Genomic DNA, 23,001 nt, shown 5'->3' with positions numbered 1-23,001 from the left:
CACTGCATGGCCTACAAGGTAGTTAAACCACCTGAATACCGCCGGAGTGGTAGGAGAAGAACTTTCTACCCTTTTTCTGGACTGTCACGCGAAGTTGCTGTCTTGTGATTGGAGGAGCGTAGGACCACTGAGCTCCAACCAAAGGGAGGCAGGTAAACCGGGAAGCAATAAGCGGGTAGGCGAGTTCACCCCCGATGGAGGGTACTTTCACACTGCAATATCATACGCGGTCGTTCGTATCCTCGATCCGCCACTGGGCCAATGTCTCTACTTCGAATCCTCCGCCCTCTCCTAACGGACTGTTCGAGGCCATCTCGCTTTCTCTCTGCCCCCTTCCCCTCGTCTACATATATCCTCCGATTTCCCACCCTCCCAAAACCCTAATTACTCCTCCATTTCTCTCTCCTCCTGCTCGGCTTCCCCTGTCCTTACTCAGCACCCCTTGCTCCCGCGATGCCAGCCTCCGTCTCGCTCTCCCTCTCTCTCCCCCTTTCTCCTACTGCCAGATCCGATCCGTCGGTCGCCGCCTCCCCCTTCGGTGCCTTTCGCCGCTCCGGACTCCGCTTCTGCGGCCTCCGAAGGGAGGTATTGTCCCTCCGCTCGTTGAATTCGGAGGCCTCCGGGCGGATCTCCCCGTATCCCGCACGGGTCCTCTCCAATAAGGTCTTGGCTGCGGCGAAGAGCAACGGGAGCCCCACCAAGGGCTTCGATTATGATATTGTCATCATTGGAGCGGGCGTCGGAGGTCATGGTGCGGCGCTCCATGCCGTTGAGAAGGTAATGTTGTCTGTTTTAACTTAGAGCTTGGGTTCTGGTCGCCCGCGACTTCTTGATGGTATAATGGCTTACCGTATAGCTGGCCGAATCGTCTTGAGTGACATTATTCTAATTATTTTCCTTTTTTCTCATATATGATTCTTTTTTTCCGATCCTTTCTTTCGTTGACAAAATCTGTTAGGGTTATGCCTTTTTTCACAATTCTATCTTACTTTTGGGCAATACAGTAGTAAATTACTTGACACAATAGTAAAACCGGTTGGTTTTTTGACTCGTTTACCATTTATCTATTGATGCTGTTCGCTGATGGTTACAGTAGTTGTCGCTATGTTTCTTGGGATACCCATGCATGATCTACCAATGTTCATGAAACATTTTCGTGTAGCAAATAGAAACGGACAGATTGTAGAGAAACCTATAAAGCAGTCATTTCTTGGGCCACTTCCCTTGCACAACCTGATGTATGTTTATGAAGTCACAAACATGAGAAGATTTCAATGTTTGACTGAAGCATCAAGTTTTTGGCTATAATTTAATCTGTTGTATTGACATGTCGTGTTAATGTTTGGATTTCATTTGGCTGTTTATTTGTTCGCCATATGCTTTGGCTTATTCTTCATCAGAATTGAGTCCTGATATGTGTTGGTTTGCAGGGTCTGAAAACTGCCATTATTGAAGGGGATATTGTTGGTGGTACTTGTGTAAATAGAGGGTGTGTTCCATCTAAAGCTCTTCTTGCTGTTAGTGGTCGCATGCGTGAGCTTCAAGATGAGCACCACTTGAAGGCGTTGGGCCTACAGGTATTGAAACTTCAATTGTTCTTTCTCTTACCATATGGCTAGAATCCAGAAACAATTGCATGGAATCGTACTAATGCCTAATCTGGTACTTAAGAACTAATTGTTTTGGCAAATAAGATCAAAGAGATACATTTTTTCTCTTTCTTCATTATGTCTTTTTTTGTTTCTGACGAGATGTTTAATCTGATTAGTTCACATGCCACTTATTATAACTGCTTTGACTGAAGAAATATGGAACATTCTTTGTGTATGCCATGATGATAATGTCAATAAAGATCCTAATGTACATTTACACATAGCTTCACTTCAGTGGAATATATTTAAGCCCTAATTTTACTGGAAATTCTGTGTCATCAGGTCTATATTATGAAAAATGCAATTTCCTACCTTAATTGTTTTTTTCTAGTCATGCCACCTCCACTATATTTTCTAGAGAGTGCACTGCACTTAATTTTTTTAATCTATTTATAAGTTAAACATAATAAATATGCCATTCTTTGATACATTGCTCTGAAATGACAGGTTGCATCTCCTGGATATGATAGACAGAGTGTTGCAGATCATGCAAATAATCTTGCTTCTAAAATCCGGAGCAATTTGACTAATTCAATGAAAGCTTTAGGTGTTGACATACTCACAGGAGTTGGCACTATTGTGGTAAGTTGCTTGTGTTTGATGTTAAGCCTTCTGCAGTATATTGATCATCATTGTTCCTCATTTAATAGCTGAGTTTCCATCTTGTAGTTGATTGTGACATATTATCCAATGGCATTTGTTGATAAGCATTTTAGTATTACATGATCCAAACCAGGCATAAACTGTGATTGCAATTTGGGTTGGTCCCTTCGGACACTTATCTTTATTTGTTTTTTCTTCCTCCAATGATTTATGAGGTAATGTCTTAGTGCCATGTTAAAGTGTCATGAACTAATTTCTTATTATGATGTACTAATATTTTCCAGGGGACACAAAGGGTGAAATATGGAAAAGTTGGGTTCCCTGATACAGAAGTTACAGCTAGGAACATAATAATAGCAACTGGATCTGTTCCATTTGTACCCAATGGCATTGAAGTGGATGGTTAGCTCTATCTTCTCTGACTTATCTAATTGGTAATTAGTCATTTATGTCTAATTGTCTACAAATAAGTGCATGTACTGTTGTCAATGTTGGAAAATTTCCCTTATGAAAATGATGAAATTCAGCATTCATTTCTGTTTTGTTTATTTTATGTAGTTGCAGAAACACGAATATATTAATATGTAATCGACCAAAAATATTATCAACGTTATCTTCTAATCATAATTTTTGCCCTTTTTATGCCAATGATCTATAAGATTTTCACCTCTAGCAGTTTTTCCTGATATGAATTCCCAACTTCATGAACTCTCTCATGAAGAGGTTTATGCTTCAACATTTTTTAAACAAATGATCAGTCAGAACATAGCTTAGGATTCCACATTTCTTTTCTAACTCTTTTAGATGGAGACTGTTGTTTCCAAGATATTGTGGAAAAGATCATGATTTATGTGTAATAGGCTCTTTATTCATGTTAAACCCAGCTTGCAGGTTTCAAGCTTGTGAGCATTATACCAATATCAAAGTATTTTTTTTTAAAACGGACTGTGTTAAGTTGTATGTTCTCAAGCAGGTGCTCATTTTCTGTCCTTGTATACTTCTGGTATGATTTTGATGAGTCTTTACTTGTTCTAGTTTTTAACCCACCGAAGTAGAAAATGTTTGATAGGTCATTATAGTGGTTTTCAATTATTGTTTTTTTTTATATTGACGTTTAACTTATAATTAATGGTTATTTTTTATTTTCTTTAATTCTTTATATCTTGGCAGATACGACTTTGCATTACTTATAGTTTGCTTCAGCTACTATAAGTTAGTCCTAGTAGTTTCCTGTCAATGCATTATTATGCTGTTCTTGTATGGTTAATTTTGTTATTTTTTTGTCTTATTGGGTGATATATGCAGGAAAAACTGTATTTACTAGTGATCATGCACTCAAGCTGGAGTGGGTACCAGATTGGATAGCTATTGTAGGAAGTGGTTATATTGGACTTGAATTTAGTGATGTGTACACCGCACTTGGTAGTGAGGTATGAATTTACTGTTGACTACCTTTTTGATAGGTTTTCTTAAGGTAGTGTTTATTCCATGGTTGATTCTTTGCCTTCAACTTAGCTTCTGTTTTTCTTTTGCCAGATAAGGAGCACATAGACTGTCATAAATCCCCAGTGTGATGATTTATGTTCTGCAACATTACTTTTCTTTAATGCATAGACTGCCATAATCCTGAATACCTAGTTTTTGATGGTTTATGTTTCACAACATTGATTCTGTTTAATGTATAATGTTTTTATTTTTATGTGTTGTACTTCAGCATGCAACTCTTTACAACCATATAGTTTCCTGTGATATTAGCAGCACCATATTTACGTGTATTGACAAAGTCTCTGTCCTAGCATTCAGCATGCAAGGGTTTGCATTCTGTAAAGTTGCCTATGTTATTAGGAGTTCCATATTTACATGATTTTGGGTTGGAATTATTGTTCTCCTTTTGATTAACTATAGCATTAGATCATGCTCACTGATCATGGTATCTGCTATCAAAGTTATCTTCTTTGATGATACCATTGGTGATCTCCAGCCATTGGTAATCATTCAGTACGAGTTTCCAGTTCAGATAATGTTCTAACTTGGTAATGTTTATTTACCAAGCTGGATCTCTGCATTGAAAGGGGCGCATCAAAATATCATAGAAGGTGAAATAAGATTGTGAACAGAGATTATACATGCTACTGAAATTCAAGTAGCTGTAAATTGAATTTATTAATTAAATGGTTAAGTTGCATTTAGTATTTATGGACATTCTACAAGTGAGTACTGACTAATCATAAAAATGAACGGTTCACCATAATATTTAATTTCTATTATCTTATTGACCTGAGTTCTACTGTTTGACTTGAAATGCTTCTAAGACCAACTTTGTTTTTGGCCAGGTTACTTTTGTTGAAGCTCTGGATCAACTTATGCCTGGTTTTGATCCTGAAATAGCAAAGTTGGCTCAGAGAATTCTCATTAATCCTAGGAAGATTGATCATCATACTGGTGTATTTGCGAAGAAGGTTTTAGTTCTCATCCTTTAATTTTGTGTTTCTGTTAATCAAAATTAAAGGTGTACTAATATTGGTGATATACGTTCTTATAGATCACGCCAGCAAAGGATGGAAAACCTGTTCTTATCGAACTTATTGATGCCAAAACAAAGGAACCAAAAGATACTCTTGAGGTAAATTTTGATGTATTAATTTTTACTCTTGAGGAGCTTTGCTGTTACCTTGATTTTTGCAAAATTTTCTAATGAAAATGAGTGCCAAATCTGAATTTGGTTCTTAATGGTAATCTTGTAGTGTATTCTGTGGATTGCTTATGCTCATATTCAAAATAGTAGGTTGATAAAATTTTGTGAAAGAGGTGGAACAAAATGTCATCTGGTGAAATGTTATACATGAGATGAGGATAAGTGTCTCACTTTTTATTCTAAGACGAGTAGCAAAAGCCCTTCTGATACTTAATACATGTTATAGTTAGAAGGATATGTCCTTGGATATTAAACAATGTTAATTGCTAGCAGTGATGTAGCACATAATGACTTAGGGTTGTCGTAATTTATTTCACTGTATCGACGTATTGTCACGAACTTAGCTAGTTTTGTCTAAGTCGTGTCGCACCCTTGCGTGTCCGTCCGCAAAGGTCAACCTCCCTGAAACCTCCCATGGTCCCTTAGGACTTACAAAGGAGAAAACAGGTTAGAGAAAGCGTCTCACTCGGGATCCACAAGCAAACATTTCCGAAAACACTTCATAGTCAATGCAAATTATAAACACACTTTACAAGCTCTGAATGGTTGCACAACAAAGGGTCAAAATGGTCCACTACAAACCGAATATCTCTCACAAGTGTCCACATGACACAATCTTTATTTACAAACCTAAAACGGCCACCAAACCCAACTAAAAGAGGGCTGTTAAGCCTTCGACCGTCCCTCTACATGTTGTGCAAAGCATGAACAAACCAAAAGATACGGACATACATAAACATTACATCAAACATCCTGTTTAGAATTTTGTCCGTGACAGTATATTGATATATGTGTACAGTTCATTAGAGGAGTTATAGAGGAAGTTGTGTAGGGGACACTGGTGTGTGTATGTCTAGTGTCACAAAGTCAGGGCACATGCACCACCACATAGCTGTGACATGGCCAATTGCAGGAAGATATGTGGTACATCGCTGCATCATCTTGCTAATAAAGCTAACAGCTGCTTCACTTGGGCAGCATGAGATTCTTAGATCCTTGATATATCTGCCCTTAGTAAGTTCAGTCTACAGTGATAAACTTGCTGGTAATGGAATTTATTTTCTTATTGTAAGGCAATTTATTGATTTGAGCAAGCATCCTGTACTGAGGAATAGTCAAATGTAAGTATAATACATTTGTAATTGCTGCACACTAACTTGACATCATCATTTCAACCCTTGGCACTTTAGACATATTTCCTAGTTTCCCATGGCAGTCAAGATCATGTAATTTATCAGTGATTTTTGCTATTTTGTCTTAAGTATGTTAGACCAGTAAATTCTTTCAGGCGAAAGTTTACTAGTCATGGCAGGATTAAAGGTATTAGACATCTCTTGTTAATACAACCATAGTTTCTCTACACCTTTGATATGGTAGTTTTTGTTGTATGCTTATCTGGTCTTTTGTGAGTACATGGTGCTTGCTAGTATGCTTCACAAATATCATATACAAAGATATATAGCTTGAATATGGAGATATTGACATGACAGATGAGTACATGAAAATGTGATGACACTTTGAAATCTAAGTTGACTTTTATGCTTCTTGAATCTTCACTTTATTCTTTATACATATGACAACCCTTAACTTTTTTCTAGCGTGTTAAATGTATATTACATGAATAGTAACATGTAGGAATCAACCTTTCTATTCACTTGGAAGTTTCTGTATGTGGTAGAATATTATTCAGCATACTGAAAATAAAGAAAACAATGGAAACCCATTGATTGTAGTAGCTTATAGCTAAATTTTACCGCTTTTTCCCCTTCACAATAGTAAGTGTGGATCATGAGTCTGTCAGTGATCATTTCTCATCCATCTTCTCCAATAAAAGCACAAACAGGTTATGACCAAATGTCAATCTTGTGTACCTTCATGGGCATGAACCTGATTTTGGATATGAGCCCAACCTATAGCTAAAAGAATGGCAAGGTATCTGCCATGGGTATTTAGGATTGTTTGATTATGTCCTTTCCATCTCATGACTTTCCAAGAAACAACAAATGGCTGCTGCGTAATCTACCACATATAAATAGTACCCACTACCCAAATCAATTGTTATTCAATATCTACCGAGTCACCGACTTTGCCATCATTATTTATGGAGGTAGCTTTGAAGGAGTAAATTGATTATTCTAGTTGTATATATAACTTAACTGTTGTCATTAGCTAACTTGATCTGCTTCCATGTTGCAAATAAGCTCATTGTTTTCTGCAGGTAGATGCAGCACTTATAGCAACTGGAAGGGCACCATTCACAAAGGGACTTGGCTTAGAAAATGTCGGTGTTTGAATATGTTAACCTTAATGGAGAGTAGGAGAAAAAAAAGAGATTCTAATATTTCTGTGGTTCATTTCCAGATAAATGTAACTACAGTACGTGGTTTTGTCCCAGTTGATGAGCACATGCAAGTCATGGATGCCGATGGAAATCTGGTTAGTCCAGACCTTTTTGCTAATACATCTTAATCTTTATTATTGCATCTAGCTTTATAGTCTTTCAATTTTTATCTTTCCAGTGAGAAACTTTGGCTGTGGCATAAACTTCTTTTTTTTAAATGGGCAAATATCTCTATAGGTCCCTCATATATATTGCATAGGAGATGCCAATGGAAAATTGATGCTTGCTCATGCTGCTAGTGCACAAGGGATATCAGGCATAATTTCTCAGACTATGCTTATTTTTCATACTTGTAAATCTTTGTTGTTTAACAATCGGTTTCATTGTGAACATAGTTGTTGAGCAAATATGTGGGGACAATAACGTGCTTAACCACTTAAGCATTCCAGCTGCCTGTTTCACACATCCTGAGATCAGTATGGTTGGACTTACGGAGGTAAACATGCCTTGAGGATTGCAAATTTTAAAATGTGTTTCCTGTATCACACTTTATTTCACTGTTTTTGGAAGCTTGGTTTTTATAGAAGTTAAAATGATAGAATTCAGCAAACTGTTTGACAAGAATTTTTTGGTGTGCAATAAATATGTTTCTCTCCAACTGTTTGGCAAATGTTTATTGTTATGCTATTAGATCTAATAGATCCTTATCATACTGCATTATATTGTATAGACACCCTCATCTTCTCATGTTTTGGGCATACTTATGATGTATCTTGTATATATTCATCTTCGTTGCTGCTTTTTGTTAGAAAATGCATTTGTAGTTCATGCTCGTTCATTTTCTGAGACATGGTTTTGTTCCTAATGGTGATCTGAGTATATTTATGCTGAACTTCTATGATGGGATAAACTCTATATCTATCATGACAATGTACAAAGAGCAACTTTATCAACACCATGGGAAGATTTAAAGGCATAGCTAAGACAGATAAACAACAAGTTCCCAAAAACTAAAAAATTTTGATGCTTTGGATATATTGTAAAAGAAGGGAAGATTGAAGAAGATGCCTCATGCAACTTAAATTGGAATGATTAAAACTTAAAGGGTAGAGGGGTATTTGGAGTATATTTATGCTGAACTTCTATGATGGGATAAACTCTATATCTATCATGACAATGTACAAAGCGCAACTTTATCGACACCATGGGAAGATTTAAAGGCATAGCTAACACAGATAAACAACAAGTTCCCAAAAACTAAAAATTTTGATACTCTGGATATATTGTAAAAGAAGGGAAGTTTGAAGAAGATGCCGCTTGCAACTTAAATTGGAATGGTTAAAACTTAAAACGTAGAGGGGTATTTGGAGTATTTTGTGCTCATCATGCATCCTTGATAAAAAAGAAAGATTTTATGAGACATTGTAAAACTTAATATGCTTTACACATTAGAATATTGGGCAGTGAGAAACCAACACATTGGAAAATTTTGCATTTGTAAACAATTTGCACCAATTCTGATTAAGGATAAAATGTTTGGAAATTTTCAATGTAATTTGGAGATCCTCAAAGGAGATGTAGAAATGCACCTGTCAAGTGAGCTGGTTAATCTAAATATGTAGTGTGAGGAGATCAAAAGGAATAAGAAGACCTTGTTTGAAATTGGTAAGGCATATTTTGGATATCGGCCACGTCACAACCCATGCCACGTCACGCCCTTGCCAAGTCAGCATGAGGACCGACTCCCCACGTCGAACCGAAGCCCGCTCGGGAAGGCGCCCCTTCGGTAAGTCCTGTCCCGGAAATCCCGGGACGACGCCATATGGCGCCGTTCCACGCTTATCGGGCGGTGTTCGTACAAAGGTACCATCTGGCCACTCGGGGGTTGGTCGTCATGCCAAATCCGCGTACGACCGATCCTTGGGCAGTAGTATAAAAACCCCTGGTCGGCACTTGACCAGGGGTAAGAACAAAAAAGAGGAGAAGACCATTGACTTAATCTACGAGGGACCCAATTCGGGAACACCCCGACCAGGGTCTGTGTGCAGGAGTTCGGCCACCCCGGAGGCGCGACCGACCCAACCGGCAACTCAACTTGTCCCCGGCTCGTCCACCATCTGACCGAGAAAAGCACCGCCAACCCCTCGGGAGCTCCGGACATTGGCTCGTGGACCAAGCCGTGCTAACTCCTCGGCCACGGCACGAAAGTTCACCAACAGAAATAATAAAAGGAGACCATGATGGTTCTTTAGTTGACTAGTGATTTGACATAGTAGTCAGGATCTACAGCTTGTTAGTTGAGTTGCTTTTGATGAATTTTTTTCTACTTGTGTATGTCACAATTTTGCAAGTCCCTTTTGCCTATGATACCTATAGCCTTTCCACCAAGATAGCAACTAAGAAGTCTTAATAGCATAGCTGAAGTTTTTATTGATTCGTAAACCTGACCATCATCTCCATTTTGCAAGTTTGTTGACTGTTGAAACTAAGCATTAAAATCTTGGTCCAATACAAGAAAGTATATTGTGCTTGCGATACATGTAGCTTTTCCACCAATATAGCAATTAACAAGTCTTACTGGCATAGCTGAAGTTCTTATAGGTTGGTATATGTGATTAGCATCTTCATTTTGCAAGTTTGTTATCTGTTGTAACCAAGGTAAAATCTCAGTCTAGTACACCAATATTAGTCAACAACCAGATTGTTACAGTAGTGGCACCATCAATGAACCAAGTATCAGGACGTTAGATGCTGGTCAGAGGCCAAACCACTACTGCCACATGCTAGGAGCCTAGGACAACCAAAAGTGCTGAGAGGGTCAGCTACATACCACCCACAATGGTGGGGAGCTGGTAGGGGCAGTCGAAGGCGAGCAAGGAGTCAAGGTCATATGAGGCAATAGAGATGGAGGCATTGACGAGTCGTGTGTGGTGATGAAGGTGGAGAGAGCTGCAGAGGTGTTGGCATAGCATGTGGGTGAGGAGGATGACATTCAGGTTATGTAATCGAGATTACTTTCAAGGAGAAAAAGGAATGGGAAGTACATTGGTGCCAAAATGTAATCGAGATTACTTCATGCTATAGTTTGTTACCAGTAAGGTTCCTGGGCACCAATATGGTAAGTGTACCAGGTGGTAAGCCCAAAGTTAAATCAGACCAGGTGAAACCAACCGTCTGGCCCATGTATTGTTTATCATCGGCTGGTAAATACTGGTCTGAACTGCCAGTATGTTGGAAAGTTAAAACATTGGTTGCAAGAACAATATCCACATTCATTAGTAACATAGTAGATAATTGATTTGTCTATTAATTTTTCTATTCATTGTGCTTCAGCTGTGCACATGGATACTCAGATGGCACTTCAGAAATTGGCTTAATAACATCGGTTTGGATTCTTAGTCTTAGTTGCTTAGTAACTTGCAAATATCTACCTCCTCCACAAGGGAGTTTAATGTATTATAACAAAGTTTTACTTGAAATAAGATTCACTGAGATGAAAAATCTTTTCCAGTCATTGTTGTGATATCTTGTTATACATTAGTTTGTGTCACAACCGTTGGTTTCTTTATTTATTTCTCTTTTTTTCTCACATGTAAGGTTTAGATGTCTATATGAGTTATTTTGCAGCCTCAAGCAAGGGAGAAAAGTGAGAAGGATGGATTTGAAATAAGGGTTGCTAAGACTAGTTTCAAGGCGAACACAAAGGCTCTAGCAGAGAACGAGGGAGAGGGGCTCGCTAAGGTTACTTTTTAAACCATTACCGTCTTGTGAAATTAATTTGATTACACTGTCTCATTTCTGGATGTTTGTGTAACACTTACCATTATAGTATCTATTTCAAGATAATGTGCTCTTTTGAGGCCACATTGAAGTGATCTATTATTTAATAGAAATATTTTTTTGTTTACACTAATTGCTTAGATTTTAAAAAATTTGCTTGGATAAAAATTCTCTTGCATGTGTTGAAAGACAATTTTGTAAGTAAAATTTGTAGCTGGAGAGTTCTTTTGCAAATGTAAACACATTTTCCTATTTGTCTCTCATCTGTTTCTGAATCGACTGTTTCATCTTAAGTTGGACCTTAGTTCAACTGGATTTTGGAGCTAAATTTCTTGTCCTTCTCTTTGCCAAACAAAGAAACATAGATCCTTATGTTTTGTGCTCACTATGCCTAGTTCACCTGTGATTTTTCACTAATTACAGCATGATGTAAACAAATATTGTTATGGTGATTAGCTGCTTTTAGTTGCACAGTATGTGTCCTTCTAGACTTTGTTATGGGCCCAAGCCTCAAACGGAATAGGTGAACCAATCATAAATTGTAAAAGCAATTAAGGCTATATAATTTCCAAGATTAATATAATTATGTGCTTGATTTCTTTTTGGTAATTTCCATACTTGAATTTGTGGAAAAAGACATGATGAGAAGTTTTGATGTGACATGAGAGTTAATGATCCATAAGGCAGGCCTAGAGTAGTTTCCATGGGTCTTGATGATCATGGCTATTGATCTCACCTCTACAAAACATTATGGTATTATAGTGCACATATACAGAACTAAAAACATGGATAAAACACTTGGAGATGTGTTGATTTAAAAAATCTTGTTGTAGTACTAGAATATATTATGTCATGGAAACAAATTTTTATTTATTTCAGATAGATATCAAGCATTAAATTATCATTGTTAGAAAATATGTTAACATTAATGAGAAGTAATTAAAAGTTACAAGTATATTTAATCATCCACTGCTAAATGACTTTGTTGAAAATAGACAAGTTTAATGTTCATTAAATATTCACTTTATGTGGTTAGTTATACTTCCATCATCCTTTTTGCATTGTTTAGTGTTTTTTATTTATTGTGGATGGTTATCAAACATTAAATTATAATTATTGGAAAATATGTTAACATTAATGATAAGTAATTAAAAGTTACATATGTATATTTATTCATCCACTGCTACATGGCCTTGTTGAAAATAGGTAAAAGTTTAATATTCATAAAAAATTTACTTTATGTGGCTAGTTATACTTCCATCATCTTTTTTGCAATGTTTTTCAAATAATCACACCTGTGTTACAGTCAACAGAAAAATTTTATCTCATAATTGATTTCTTGGGAATATTCTGCAATCATCAACATAATAAAACCAGTCAGTACAATTAATTGACAATACCAACGCAAAATTCCAATGCGAATATGAACATTCTTCTCACAATATTTCATCTCATATCAACTGTTGTCTCTATCTTGTGGAACTATTTCTTAACTTATGCTTACTTTGAAGATTTTGTTTCTTTTTGATGCAGTTGATATACAGACCTGATACTGGGGAAATTCTTGGAGTTCATATTTTAGGGCTTCATGCTGCAGACCTCATCCATGAAGCATCAAATGCTATAGCCTTAGGAACACGTATACAGGTGATCATATTTTATACTCGAGTCTTTTTTTATTTTTTAAGAACAGCAATTGCCCACACTCATATTTTATCTGTCTTTTTGCAACAGGATATAAGGTTCGCTGTTCATGCACATCCAACCCTATCTGAAGTTTTGGATGAACTCTTCAAATCTGCCAAGGTATGCATATTATTTTGTTTGGTATATAGCTTCCAACACTGTCTGCAACCCCGGTAATTTCTTAAAAGCTAGAACTGTGTCGGACAATATGTTACTAAATCAGAAGAAAGATAAGAACATCTGTCTCAAATTAGGTGTTACCATTATTAAATTATGCACTTGCTACTCATTGTCTACACTGGTTAATTTAATCACATCAATAATGGTAAAGCCAAAATGACATGATCAATTGTTAAATAGCAGCAAAGAAGTGATCGTTTTTCGATAAAAATATCATGGTGACTATCTGGGTCGTTCATGGAGTTTCCAGCCTGTTCAATGTTCACCTTTAAACTCCAAAATCATGATATGTTCTTGTAGTGTGGAATTTAGAATATCAGCTAATTGTTGTTATCCAATTTAAATTGATCCATCCAATTAGATTAGTGTGGATCTCCTCTCCTCGATGACATATTTTGGGGGTGGGAGAAGGAAAAGGAAAAGATAAAACCTTGAATTACCATTCAGCATATATTTGGTTGTGAAATAATCTCGTAGGTGATCTTATGTCAAATCATCTGCAGCATAGCATTCTCATAACAATTGGTTTTTGTTTTCTCCGTGATGCTGGGCACTCAAGGCAATCTGTTATTTACTGTCAATACGTTCTTTCTCTTGCTTTGGCAGGTCAATGTGGGTACTTCCCCTTCTGTAAGTGAACCAGTTGCAGTGTAATCTGGAGGAAGCCTTCTCAAATACATTAGGCTACATCAACAAGTTCATTCATGGACATTAATTCGAGGAATGCCCAGTGGAGGTGCTCCTGCAGAACTCATGGAAGGAGAGCCTTTTTCTAGTTTTACAATTTTATTTTTAACTCCAAATTTTGGGTCTTCAAGATTTATTTATTAATGGCATGATAAACTTGATGTCCCCAGTCTATTTAATTGCTTCTTACAGACAATAGGAGTTCCACTTCGTGATCGGGATGTTGTGCTGTGATCATCAAGTTGTGTTTGTCTACTCATTCTGTCAATGATTTCACTTATTGTCTTGCATTTTAATGAAGGTGGCAACTGAAGACTCCTGACCACGAGAATAAATCGCAAGCAAGGGTGAAATGCTTGGGCGCGAAGGATCAACAATCGTGAGCCCATCTCCTCTTGTTTATAAATATAGATGCTGTGATCATGAAATAGTTGTCACCAATATGAATGAAACGCCCTACGTGCTTCAAAGTCTAGTAAGGATACGAATTCAAGATAGGAAGGATTTCTCATCAAATTCTAGTTCGTTGAGATATACAACTATCGATCTTTGTCTTTGTATATCTGATATTGCGTGGTATCTTTGTTGATCTCTGTTCTTTATCTCCATATCTAAGTAAAATCTCGTAATATCTAGATGACAACCTCCGCTAATTAGGATTACTTATTGCTTTTCTTAGTAGGACTCATGACAATTTATCTTGAGATCCAGATATGGAAAAGATATATTTTATGGTTCAACTTTACATCGCAATCTACAACCATCTTACGTTTGTCTGTCTCCTTTTATCTTGAAAAATAATCTCTCTCAGCACCTCCTCTTCACGTTTATCGACGCCGGTAATCTTTGGTCCTCCTCCTCTCTCTAGTTTTGATTTCCTGTGAACTAATAGTTCTTGTTCGATTTTGAATACCAGCTCAAGATCAAGATGTGTCGACGAGGGTAACAAGATCAAGATATTAACTCAAACATCTGCCCTGACTAAGATTGAGAAGGGAACTATTTGTTGCCAAAGGTGTGATCCCCGTTTCTTTTCTCTTTCTTTAGAGAATGCGTGAAAGAGAAAATTGGTAACAACAAGTAGAATATTAACGTCTGTGAAATTTCATGCCGTTTCTCCGAAAGCTAGATTTCACAAATTGCTCCTCGGGTTCGATTCTGTGAGTATTGGAATCTATGTTCTTGAATTGCCATGCATCCAAGAAATAATCTCAGCAGCAAGCAAAAAATTTCGATATTGTCGTGTCATGAACATGTGCTTTGGCTCGTGTTTAACTCCGTTCGAATTCAAATTTTTATTTATTTACTCACTAGTATTGTTATTATTATTGCAGCGATGCACCGTGCTATCTCTCTAAAGCTGTGTTGTTCGGTGATCCAATTCACGTGGCTCTTACTGGAGAAACAATACTTAAATCTTATTTAAGTATTGCGAGATATTATTATTATATCTATTTTATCAATTCAAGTTCTAGTAGATTGGATATCATTGAAACTCAAATCATATAGATGGTTTAATAGAGGAGGAAAATAACAATACCAATATCTATGCGCTTTTATTCGTAATCACATGCAATCCCTCAAATCAATAGCATTTACATTGCCCCTATAAATTTATGGGATGATCAAACCATGAGGTTGACTTTGACTAAGATTAAGACTCCTAATTCAAGATTGGGAATGAGTCTGAATCTTAGTCAAAGTCAATCTGTATGTCAACCACCTTGTAAATAGAGATGAGGCAGAGGATATCTACGAGTGGAACTCTGGTAAGTTGCTTTCTCAGGTGTCTCGGTCCATGAGATTTCTACCTCCAAATCAAGTTCCTCATAAGAGGTCTACCTTCGTAAAAGCACTCAAACATGATGTTGAATATAATGAAACAATGGATAGTATTTATGATTTGATCGTATTTTAAGTGATGCAGGATGTTTTAATCAAAAAGAGACAATTAAAGCAGGAAGAATTATGTTAGGCCAGAGAAAGACATGTTAGAAGATTGGACGATGAGCCGAAGGATTGATCGACGTATCGGCAGAAGGCTTCGGGCCATGAGTTCGAGCATCGGGCCAAGAAGAGCGGAAATTACGCCAAGTAAATCGGAGTTGCGGAGGTCAACGGACCGATTGGGCAATAGGCCACAAGAGAGGATGATGCATCGAAGATTCGAACGAAGCGTTGATAAACCAATAACATGCCGGACAACACTTGATTTGCTTTTTAATAATTGTCTAGATCGAAGTAGGTTTTATGTGTGCAGGATTAACTACAATAACAAGGCATAGAGCAAAATGAAGTCCCGGAGTCAAGATCACAATTTCGTTGGGAGTTCAAGAGTTCGTTGGAAGTTCGAACATTCGTCAGAAGTTCTGTCAGAATTGACCGAGAAGTCCAGGAGCTTACAAAAGAAGCTCGTCGAAACTCGCCAAGAAGATCGTCGTGAAGTTCAGGAGCTTGTCGGGAGTCCGTTGGAACATTGCCGAGAGATCGTCGGAAGTTTGTCGAAAGATCGCCAGAAGAAACCTAGACTTACAGACTTGTTTAGCATGGTAAATGTCTTAAATTTTATAGTTATCACATAATTGGGATTGGAATTGGGCCAACCCAATTAGGGGCCAGTTGGACTCATGTATAGACTATGTTGGGCACAATGAAAGGCACAAACAGTGACCCAACAGGTGGTACCGTCGTGGCACAGTCTTTGAGACTATGTCAGGCGGTGGTACCGCTAGTCTGGGCGATATCACCGCACAGACACAATCTCCCAAGTGATGGTACCGCCTAACACGGGCCCGAAAAACCCAAGATGAAATATTTTTAGGCTCCAAGTTTGAATCAACTTAAGACCTATAAATATCCCTCTCATCCCTGGTTAACATACACAAAAATTGAGGGTGAAAAAGAAAGAAACACTGCTGTAATCTTGTGTGAACTCCTCTCAAAAATCTAAGTGTTATAATAGTTTGAGAGAGGAGTAAGTGGGGGTGTAAGGGTTATCTCCTAAACCCGATAAAAGGAGAAAGAATTGTAAAAGGTGGTTGGTCTTCGCCTATTGAAGGAAGACCGATAGTGGATGTCGGTAGCCTCAACGGAGGAGGAATCGGAAGTGGATGTAGGTCACGACGATCGAACCACTATAAAATCTGGTTTGCATTTCTTTAAGGTCTTTACTTATATTGCAAACTATTTTATTTACTACGATTCCGTACGCTTTCAATTTCAAGCTATCTTTCCGAAATCGGCTTTAATCGAATAAAAGATTTCAAACCGACGTAATTTTTACCACTGCACTTTTTCACCACCCCCCCCCCCCCCCCTCTCTCTTAGTGTCGACTCATTCCTATCATTTGGTATCAAAGTCTAGTTTTTCTCATTTGGTTTAACACATAAGAGAAATGACTCTTTTCGACTTTCAAGATGCTCACTCTCACATTCGTCTTCCCATGTTCAATAGGACGGACTACATATATTGGAAAACTCAAATGAGAGTTTTCTTTCTTTCTTTGGATTTGAATTTATGGAATATTGTCGAAAGCAGTTTTCAAATGTCTTCTCTTCTAATTAACCATTGGAATGATTTAGAGAAGAATGATTTTTTCTTTAAATGCTAGAGCTATGAATGCTCTATTTTGCGCCTTAGATAAAAATGAATTTAATTGAATTTCTACTTGCGAAACGGCTTTCAATATTTGGCACACTCTTGAAATCACACACGAAGGCACAAGTAGGGTTAAAGATTCTAAAGTTAATCTTTTGATGCGTGATTTTGAATTATTTTATATGAAACCAAGCGAAATCATTAGAGATATGTACACCTATTTTACGGATGTCGTCAATGGTTTAAAAGCATTTGACAAATGTTTTTCAAATTTTGAGCTCATTAATAAGATATTAAGTTCTCTTCCAAAAAGTTTGGATCCTAAAATAATGACAATACAAGAAGCAAAAGATCTTAATATTTTTCCACTTGAAGAACTTATTGATTCATTATTGACATCTGAAATGACTTGCAATGCTCATGAAGAGCTTGAGAATATCCTTCAAAAAAACATGAATGATATGACATTAAGAACTCATAAAGATCACTTGAAAGAAAATTTAAGTGATGAGGATTATGATAATGACTTTGCACTCTTGACAAAAAAATTCTTAAAACAAAAATTAAAAAATAAAAATAAACTTAAAAAGAACACAAATTAGGACGAAACGAGTATATCCGAAGACGAGAAGCAAACCGATGAAGACGAAGTGGCAAACTACACCTTAATGGTTTTGTAAACAACTCAAACAAAACTCTTACTTTATTTTAAAATTATTTGATTTTTTTCATGAGTTATTAGTAAAAAATAAAAAAATTATAAAAAAATATATGTCATGCTTCTTTTTTCTAGCTAATTTTGAAAATGATAACAATAAAATACAACAAAAATATTAGATTTAAATCTAACGATTAATTCCTTGTATGTTATAAATAATTATGTGTATTGTGATGATTTTGTATTGCTTTTTGGTTTTAAATATGATAAATCAAATCACATAAAAAGGAAAATATATTATCATTAGAATTAAAATGATAAATCAAATCTCTTGTTTAAAGAAGTCTTACATTTAATGTGTTATATTTTTTGTCGTGATGATTTTGAGTGAAGATGTTTTATGTTTAATAAAATCATGTTTGATTTGAAGTAATGATTTAAAATCATGCTTAATGAGTTTATTTTTCAAAATTATACATGATGATTCTTGTGATTAATGGCTTATCGATCTTTGTCATTTCTTTTTCTATTTTAAATGTTGATGCATATTTTTATTTAGCATAAAAATTTGGGCATGCTTATATAAAATCAATCATGTGACATTGAAACACGTAAATCATATAAATTAAAACACGTAAAAAGAGGAAAGCTTTCTCCTTCAAAATTTTTTTTTCTATATCTTATCGATTTTTCAAAAAGAGATTAATAAATCTATTTATGTTATTTTATGAATCTCTTGAACTATTAAAGTGATTTGATGACTTAGATTTGAATGAGTTATTAATCCAAATCACGATCTTGATTTCTTGATATTCGATACTTGAGATCTTTCTATGAATTGAGATCTTTTTCTTCTTATTTCTTTTTATGATTTACTAAAGAGAATATCTTTTTTGGAATTTATAGCTTCTAATTTCTTTTGAAGAGTAATCTCCTAAGTTTTTTTTTGTTATTTACTAGAAAAAGAGATTTGTCAAGATGAATCATTTGTAAATTGATCTCTCTTGATCTTTTATCTTTCATGTCATGAATTTCATATGATTACCTTTGTATTTATATGATGTTTAGAGCATTGATGTAAGAAGGAAATGAATTACACCATTAAAAAATTTTCCTCTCTTCTTTCTTATTTACAATGACAAAGGGGAGAAAGGAAATTGAATAAGTTGAAAATAATGATAAATGTTTTGAAAATAAATGTTTGTATCATGTTTGATTATTTGACATTTTGAAATTATGCATGATGAGTTGAAGTGATGATGGTTTTAAAATATTTATTCAAATGCGTGAATCGACAATCTTTTTGTCAAATGAATCATAATTTTTTTTGTGAATTCTTGAAAATATCATATGATCTTATATTTTATGATATGATTTTTACTATGCATAATTCCTTGTATTCATGAAGTATATCTCATCACCAAATTTTTCTTGTTAACTTTGTCATGATATGAAAATTGATGTAAAGGGAAAAGAATTACAATATTGTATTCTTCTCTTCTTTTGACAATGATAAAGAGGGAGCAAAACTTGTTAGCTTGCTTATCTTAAAAGAGAACCAAGAAGTGTTATCTTGCAAATCTCAAGAGAAGCAATGTTTGCTAAGTTACACATTTCAAAAAAATGCAAAAATGATGCTATCTTATACATTTCAAAAACTTGCTAGTTTGAACATCGTAAAGAAAAGCAAATATGCTAACTTGCACATCTTTAAATCTACTAGCTTGCATGATGATATGTGGAAGAAGTGAAAACTTATTAGCTTACACATCGCAAAGAGAGCAAAACTTGCTAGCTTGCTCATCTCAAAAGAGAAGCAAAAATGTAAACTTAAAAAATGTACAATCTTGCATATCTTTAAAGTTAATGATAATTTGATAATTATACATATTGTAAAGTGATATAAACTTTGCTAGCTTGCATGTTCTGATATGATGTAACACTTGCTAAATTTGCAAGCTTACAAACTGCAATGATGATAAAACTTGAGATTATGTTTATTATGCAATGTTGTAAAGCTTATTTCTCAAATACTTGAAAGTTGCACTTCTCCTTTTTGTTGATGACAAAGGGGGAGAAGTATAATGTTATGCATAATTTTATGATAACATATTTCTTGAATTTTTGAATCCACGAGTTCTATCAATATGGCATATTGATAGGGGGAGTTTGTTTAAACTCCGTCATCAATTGGTTGTCATCATAAAAAAATGAGGAGATTGTTGAATCTCGGATTTTGATAATAAACCAATTGATAGTATTTATGATTTGATCTACATTTTGAGTGACGCAGGATGCTTCAATCAGGGATAGACAACTAAAGCAGCAATAATCATGTTGGGCCAGAGAAAAACATTTCAAAAGATTGGACGTCGAGCCGAATAATCGGTCGACGTATCGGCAAAAGGCTTCGGGCCATGAGTTTGGATATCGGGCCAAAAAGAGCAAAAATTGCGTCAAGTAAATCGGAGTTGTGGAGGTCAACTGGTCGATTGAGCAATAGGCCGCAAGAGAGGACGATGCGCCAAAGATTCGAACGAAGTGTCGATAAACCAATGACATGCCGAACAACACTTGATTTGCTTTGTAATAATTATCTAGATCGAAGTAGGTTTTATGTGTGCAGGATTAACTACGATAGCAAGACATAAAGTAAAATGAAGTCTCGGAGTCAAGAACGCGATTTCGTTGAGAGTTCGAGAGTTCGTCGGAAGTTTTACTAGAATTGATCGAGAAGTCTAGGAGCTTGCCAAAAAAGCTCATCAGAACTCGCCAAGAAGATCGTATTGAAGTCCAGGAGCTTGTCGGGAGTCCGTTGGAACACTACCAAGAGATCGTCGAAAGTTCACCGGAAGATCGCTAGAAGCTCGCCGGAAGAAACCTAGACTTATGGACTTGTTTAGCTTAGTAAATATCTTAAATTTCGTAATTAGCATATAATTAGGATTGGAAATGGGCCAACCCAATTAGAGGCTAGTTGGTCCCATGTGTGGACTATGTTGGGCTCAATGAAAGGCCCAAACAGTGACCCAACATATGGCACCGTCATGGCACAATCTACGAGACTATGTCAAGCAATGGTACCGCCCAATGGCAGTGTCAGGTGGTGGTACCACCCAAACACAGTCTCCCAAGTGGTGGTATCGTCAGATGGGTGGTGGTGTTGGAAAAATCTTTGGGGGCGACATCACATGCGTAGCGGAAGAATAAAAAAACAAAATCCCCGATTCTCAAAGAGATATTCGTCATCGTGCGAAGATTGGTGCACAAAATCTGTGAAAGTGGAAAAACTACATATAAAATATATTGTGTGACCTAAGGAGATCGTATATCCCTGTTTCCTTGCAGATCCTTAGGAGAGGGTGAAGGAGGTCAAGCGTCCTCCTCTCTAGCGGTGATCCACACAGCAGGGCTGCGACAACGCTCCTCAAAACTCCAAGCCTGCTCTAAGGTAGAGAGAGGAAGGAGAATAGGAGAGGCAAGCAAAGGCTCTAGCCTATGAGGTTCTGAATCCCTCCTATTTATAGAGGTCCCCTATCAAACCCTAATGGATCCTCGCCTAATGGGCATTGGATCTGCATCCAATAACCCAAGCCTTTTAGGTTAGTGGATCTTTATCCAATAATCTCTCATGGGCTCTTATTGGATCTCGTCCATAGGATCCAATAATTCAGGGGCTTATTGGATATCCAATAAGACAAGGGTTCAGTCGGATATCTCATATCTGAACCTCTACTCATCGCAATGCCTACCATATGTGTGTGACCCTTTAGGCCCAATATCGAGCTAACCATGAGTCATACTGTCAGAATTCCTTCTAACTCAGTGAATTATTATCTCTGTAATAATTCACTTGACTCATTGACTACGGACGTACTAGGCCACTACGCTGTAATCCCCAAACGATACCAGGGAATCCAATCCATTGGACCTGCCTATCCTCAGTTACCGTGTACCTATAGTCTCTCATCCATCTAATATCCCAAAGACCGTATATCGAGCATGGTGTTGTCAGACCCATACGGTTTCTACTCGAGTCTCGCTCTAATCGGATTCTCCTGAAGCAATCTTTCTCTCTCAACCCGAATGACTCTAGCCAGGGATTTATCTGAGCAAGAACACATGGGATATTCCTCTCATGACGCCGAGAGTGGATGATCATCTATTGACACTCAATAGCCCTTGTAAGGTCGACTACTACTCCCAATGATCAGCTGTATTAGATCTGGGACAGCCAAACCTATAAGTCTGGTATCAAAGAGTGGAGCACTCATACAGGACATCTTTAGTGTCTCAAGTCTAAGGACCAGATATACCACTAGGACTACGGAATCGTTGTCTGACAATAAGGCATCATCAACCATCCAGCATTCTGTAAGCGGATCAATCAGTGAACTCATTCTCCAATGAGCACCTGTACTGTATCCCTAGTGTCCCTACACGAGCAGCTATGAGACCCGCTGCATCCATCATATGGACGGGTATACAGCACACTAGTATGGCCGGTTATCACGATGTCCCTCACGAGTAACCTATGACCGGGATTACTTAGGATATGTGTTTAAAGGTGAATCGATCTCATTTTCGTGATCTCATTACGATCTGATTCTCATTGCACAAATCCAAGAACATCAATATATATATATATATATATATATATGCAATAGTTATAAAGTGATATATGCTAAAATATAATAAGCAAAAAAAGATTCTGTATCAAGTCATACGTGCCATCACACACGTGATTGGCTTGTTGGGCACCTATGACTAGCAGGTGGTACCACTCAGTGTCAGTGCTGTAGGCGGTGGTACCGCTAGGACTCGGGAAACCCAGGATGAAATATTTTTAGGCTCCAAGTTTGAATCAACTTGAGGCCTATAAATACCCTTCTCATCCCTAGTTAACATACACAAGAATTAAGAGTAAAAAAGAAAGAAACGCTGCTGTAATCTAGTGTGAACTCCTCTCAAAAATCTAAGTATTCGAATAGTTTGAAAGATGAGTAAGTGGGGGTGTAAGGGTTCTCCTAAACTCGGTAAAAGGAGAAAGGGCTATAAAAGGTGGTTGGTCTTCGTCTATTGAAGGAAGACCGATAGTGGATGCCGGTGGCCTCGACGGAG

At 36.8% G+C, this 23,001-nt stretch overlaps 1 protein-coding gene across 2 annotated transcripts; it reads left to right on the top strand.

Annotated features, from left to right (window-relative positions):
- The first annotated feature begins 28 nt into the window (after positions 1-28).
- LOC103978010 (dihydrolipoyl dehydrogenase 2, chloroplastic) lies at positions 29-13,879 on the top strand. Of its 2 annotated transcripts, XM_009393707.3 has the most exons (15): positions 60-777; positions 1,431-1,577; positions 2,100-2,234; positions 2,540-2,657; positions 3,561-3,685; positions 4,589-4,714; positions 4,798-4,878; positions 7,169-7,231; positions 7,312-7,386; positions 7,529-7,607; positions 7,687-7,787; positions 10,919-11,032; positions 12,605-12,718; positions 12,806-12,877; positions 13,544-13,879. In XM_009393707.3, the coding sequence occupies exons 1-15, from the start codon at positions 454-456 to the stop codon at positions 13,589-13,591; spliced, it is 1,722 nt and encodes a 573-aa protein (XP_009391982.2). In that variant the 5' UTR covers positions 60-453; the 3' UTR covers positions 13,592-13,879. The 2 variants fall into 2 exon arrangements, with proteins under 2 accessions (XP_064979809.1, XP_009391982.2); XM_065123737.1 differs by lacking the exons at positions 12,605-12,718; positions 12,806-12,877; positions 13,544-13,879 and having other exon boundaries at positions 29-777; positions 10,895-11,018.
- Positions 13,880-23,001: the final 9,122 nt, after the last annotated feature.

Source organism: Musa acuminata, chromosome BXJ1-3 (assembly GCF_036884655.1).
Source record: "Musa acuminata AAA Group cultivar baxijiao chromosome BXJ1-3, Cavendish_Baxijiao_AAA, whole genome shotgun sequence".
Lineage (NCBI taxonomy): Eukaryota > Viridiplantae > Streptophyta > Magnoliopsida > Zingiberales > Musaceae > Musa > Musa acuminata.
This window is presented reverse-complemented; position numbering and strand designations above follow the sequence as displayed.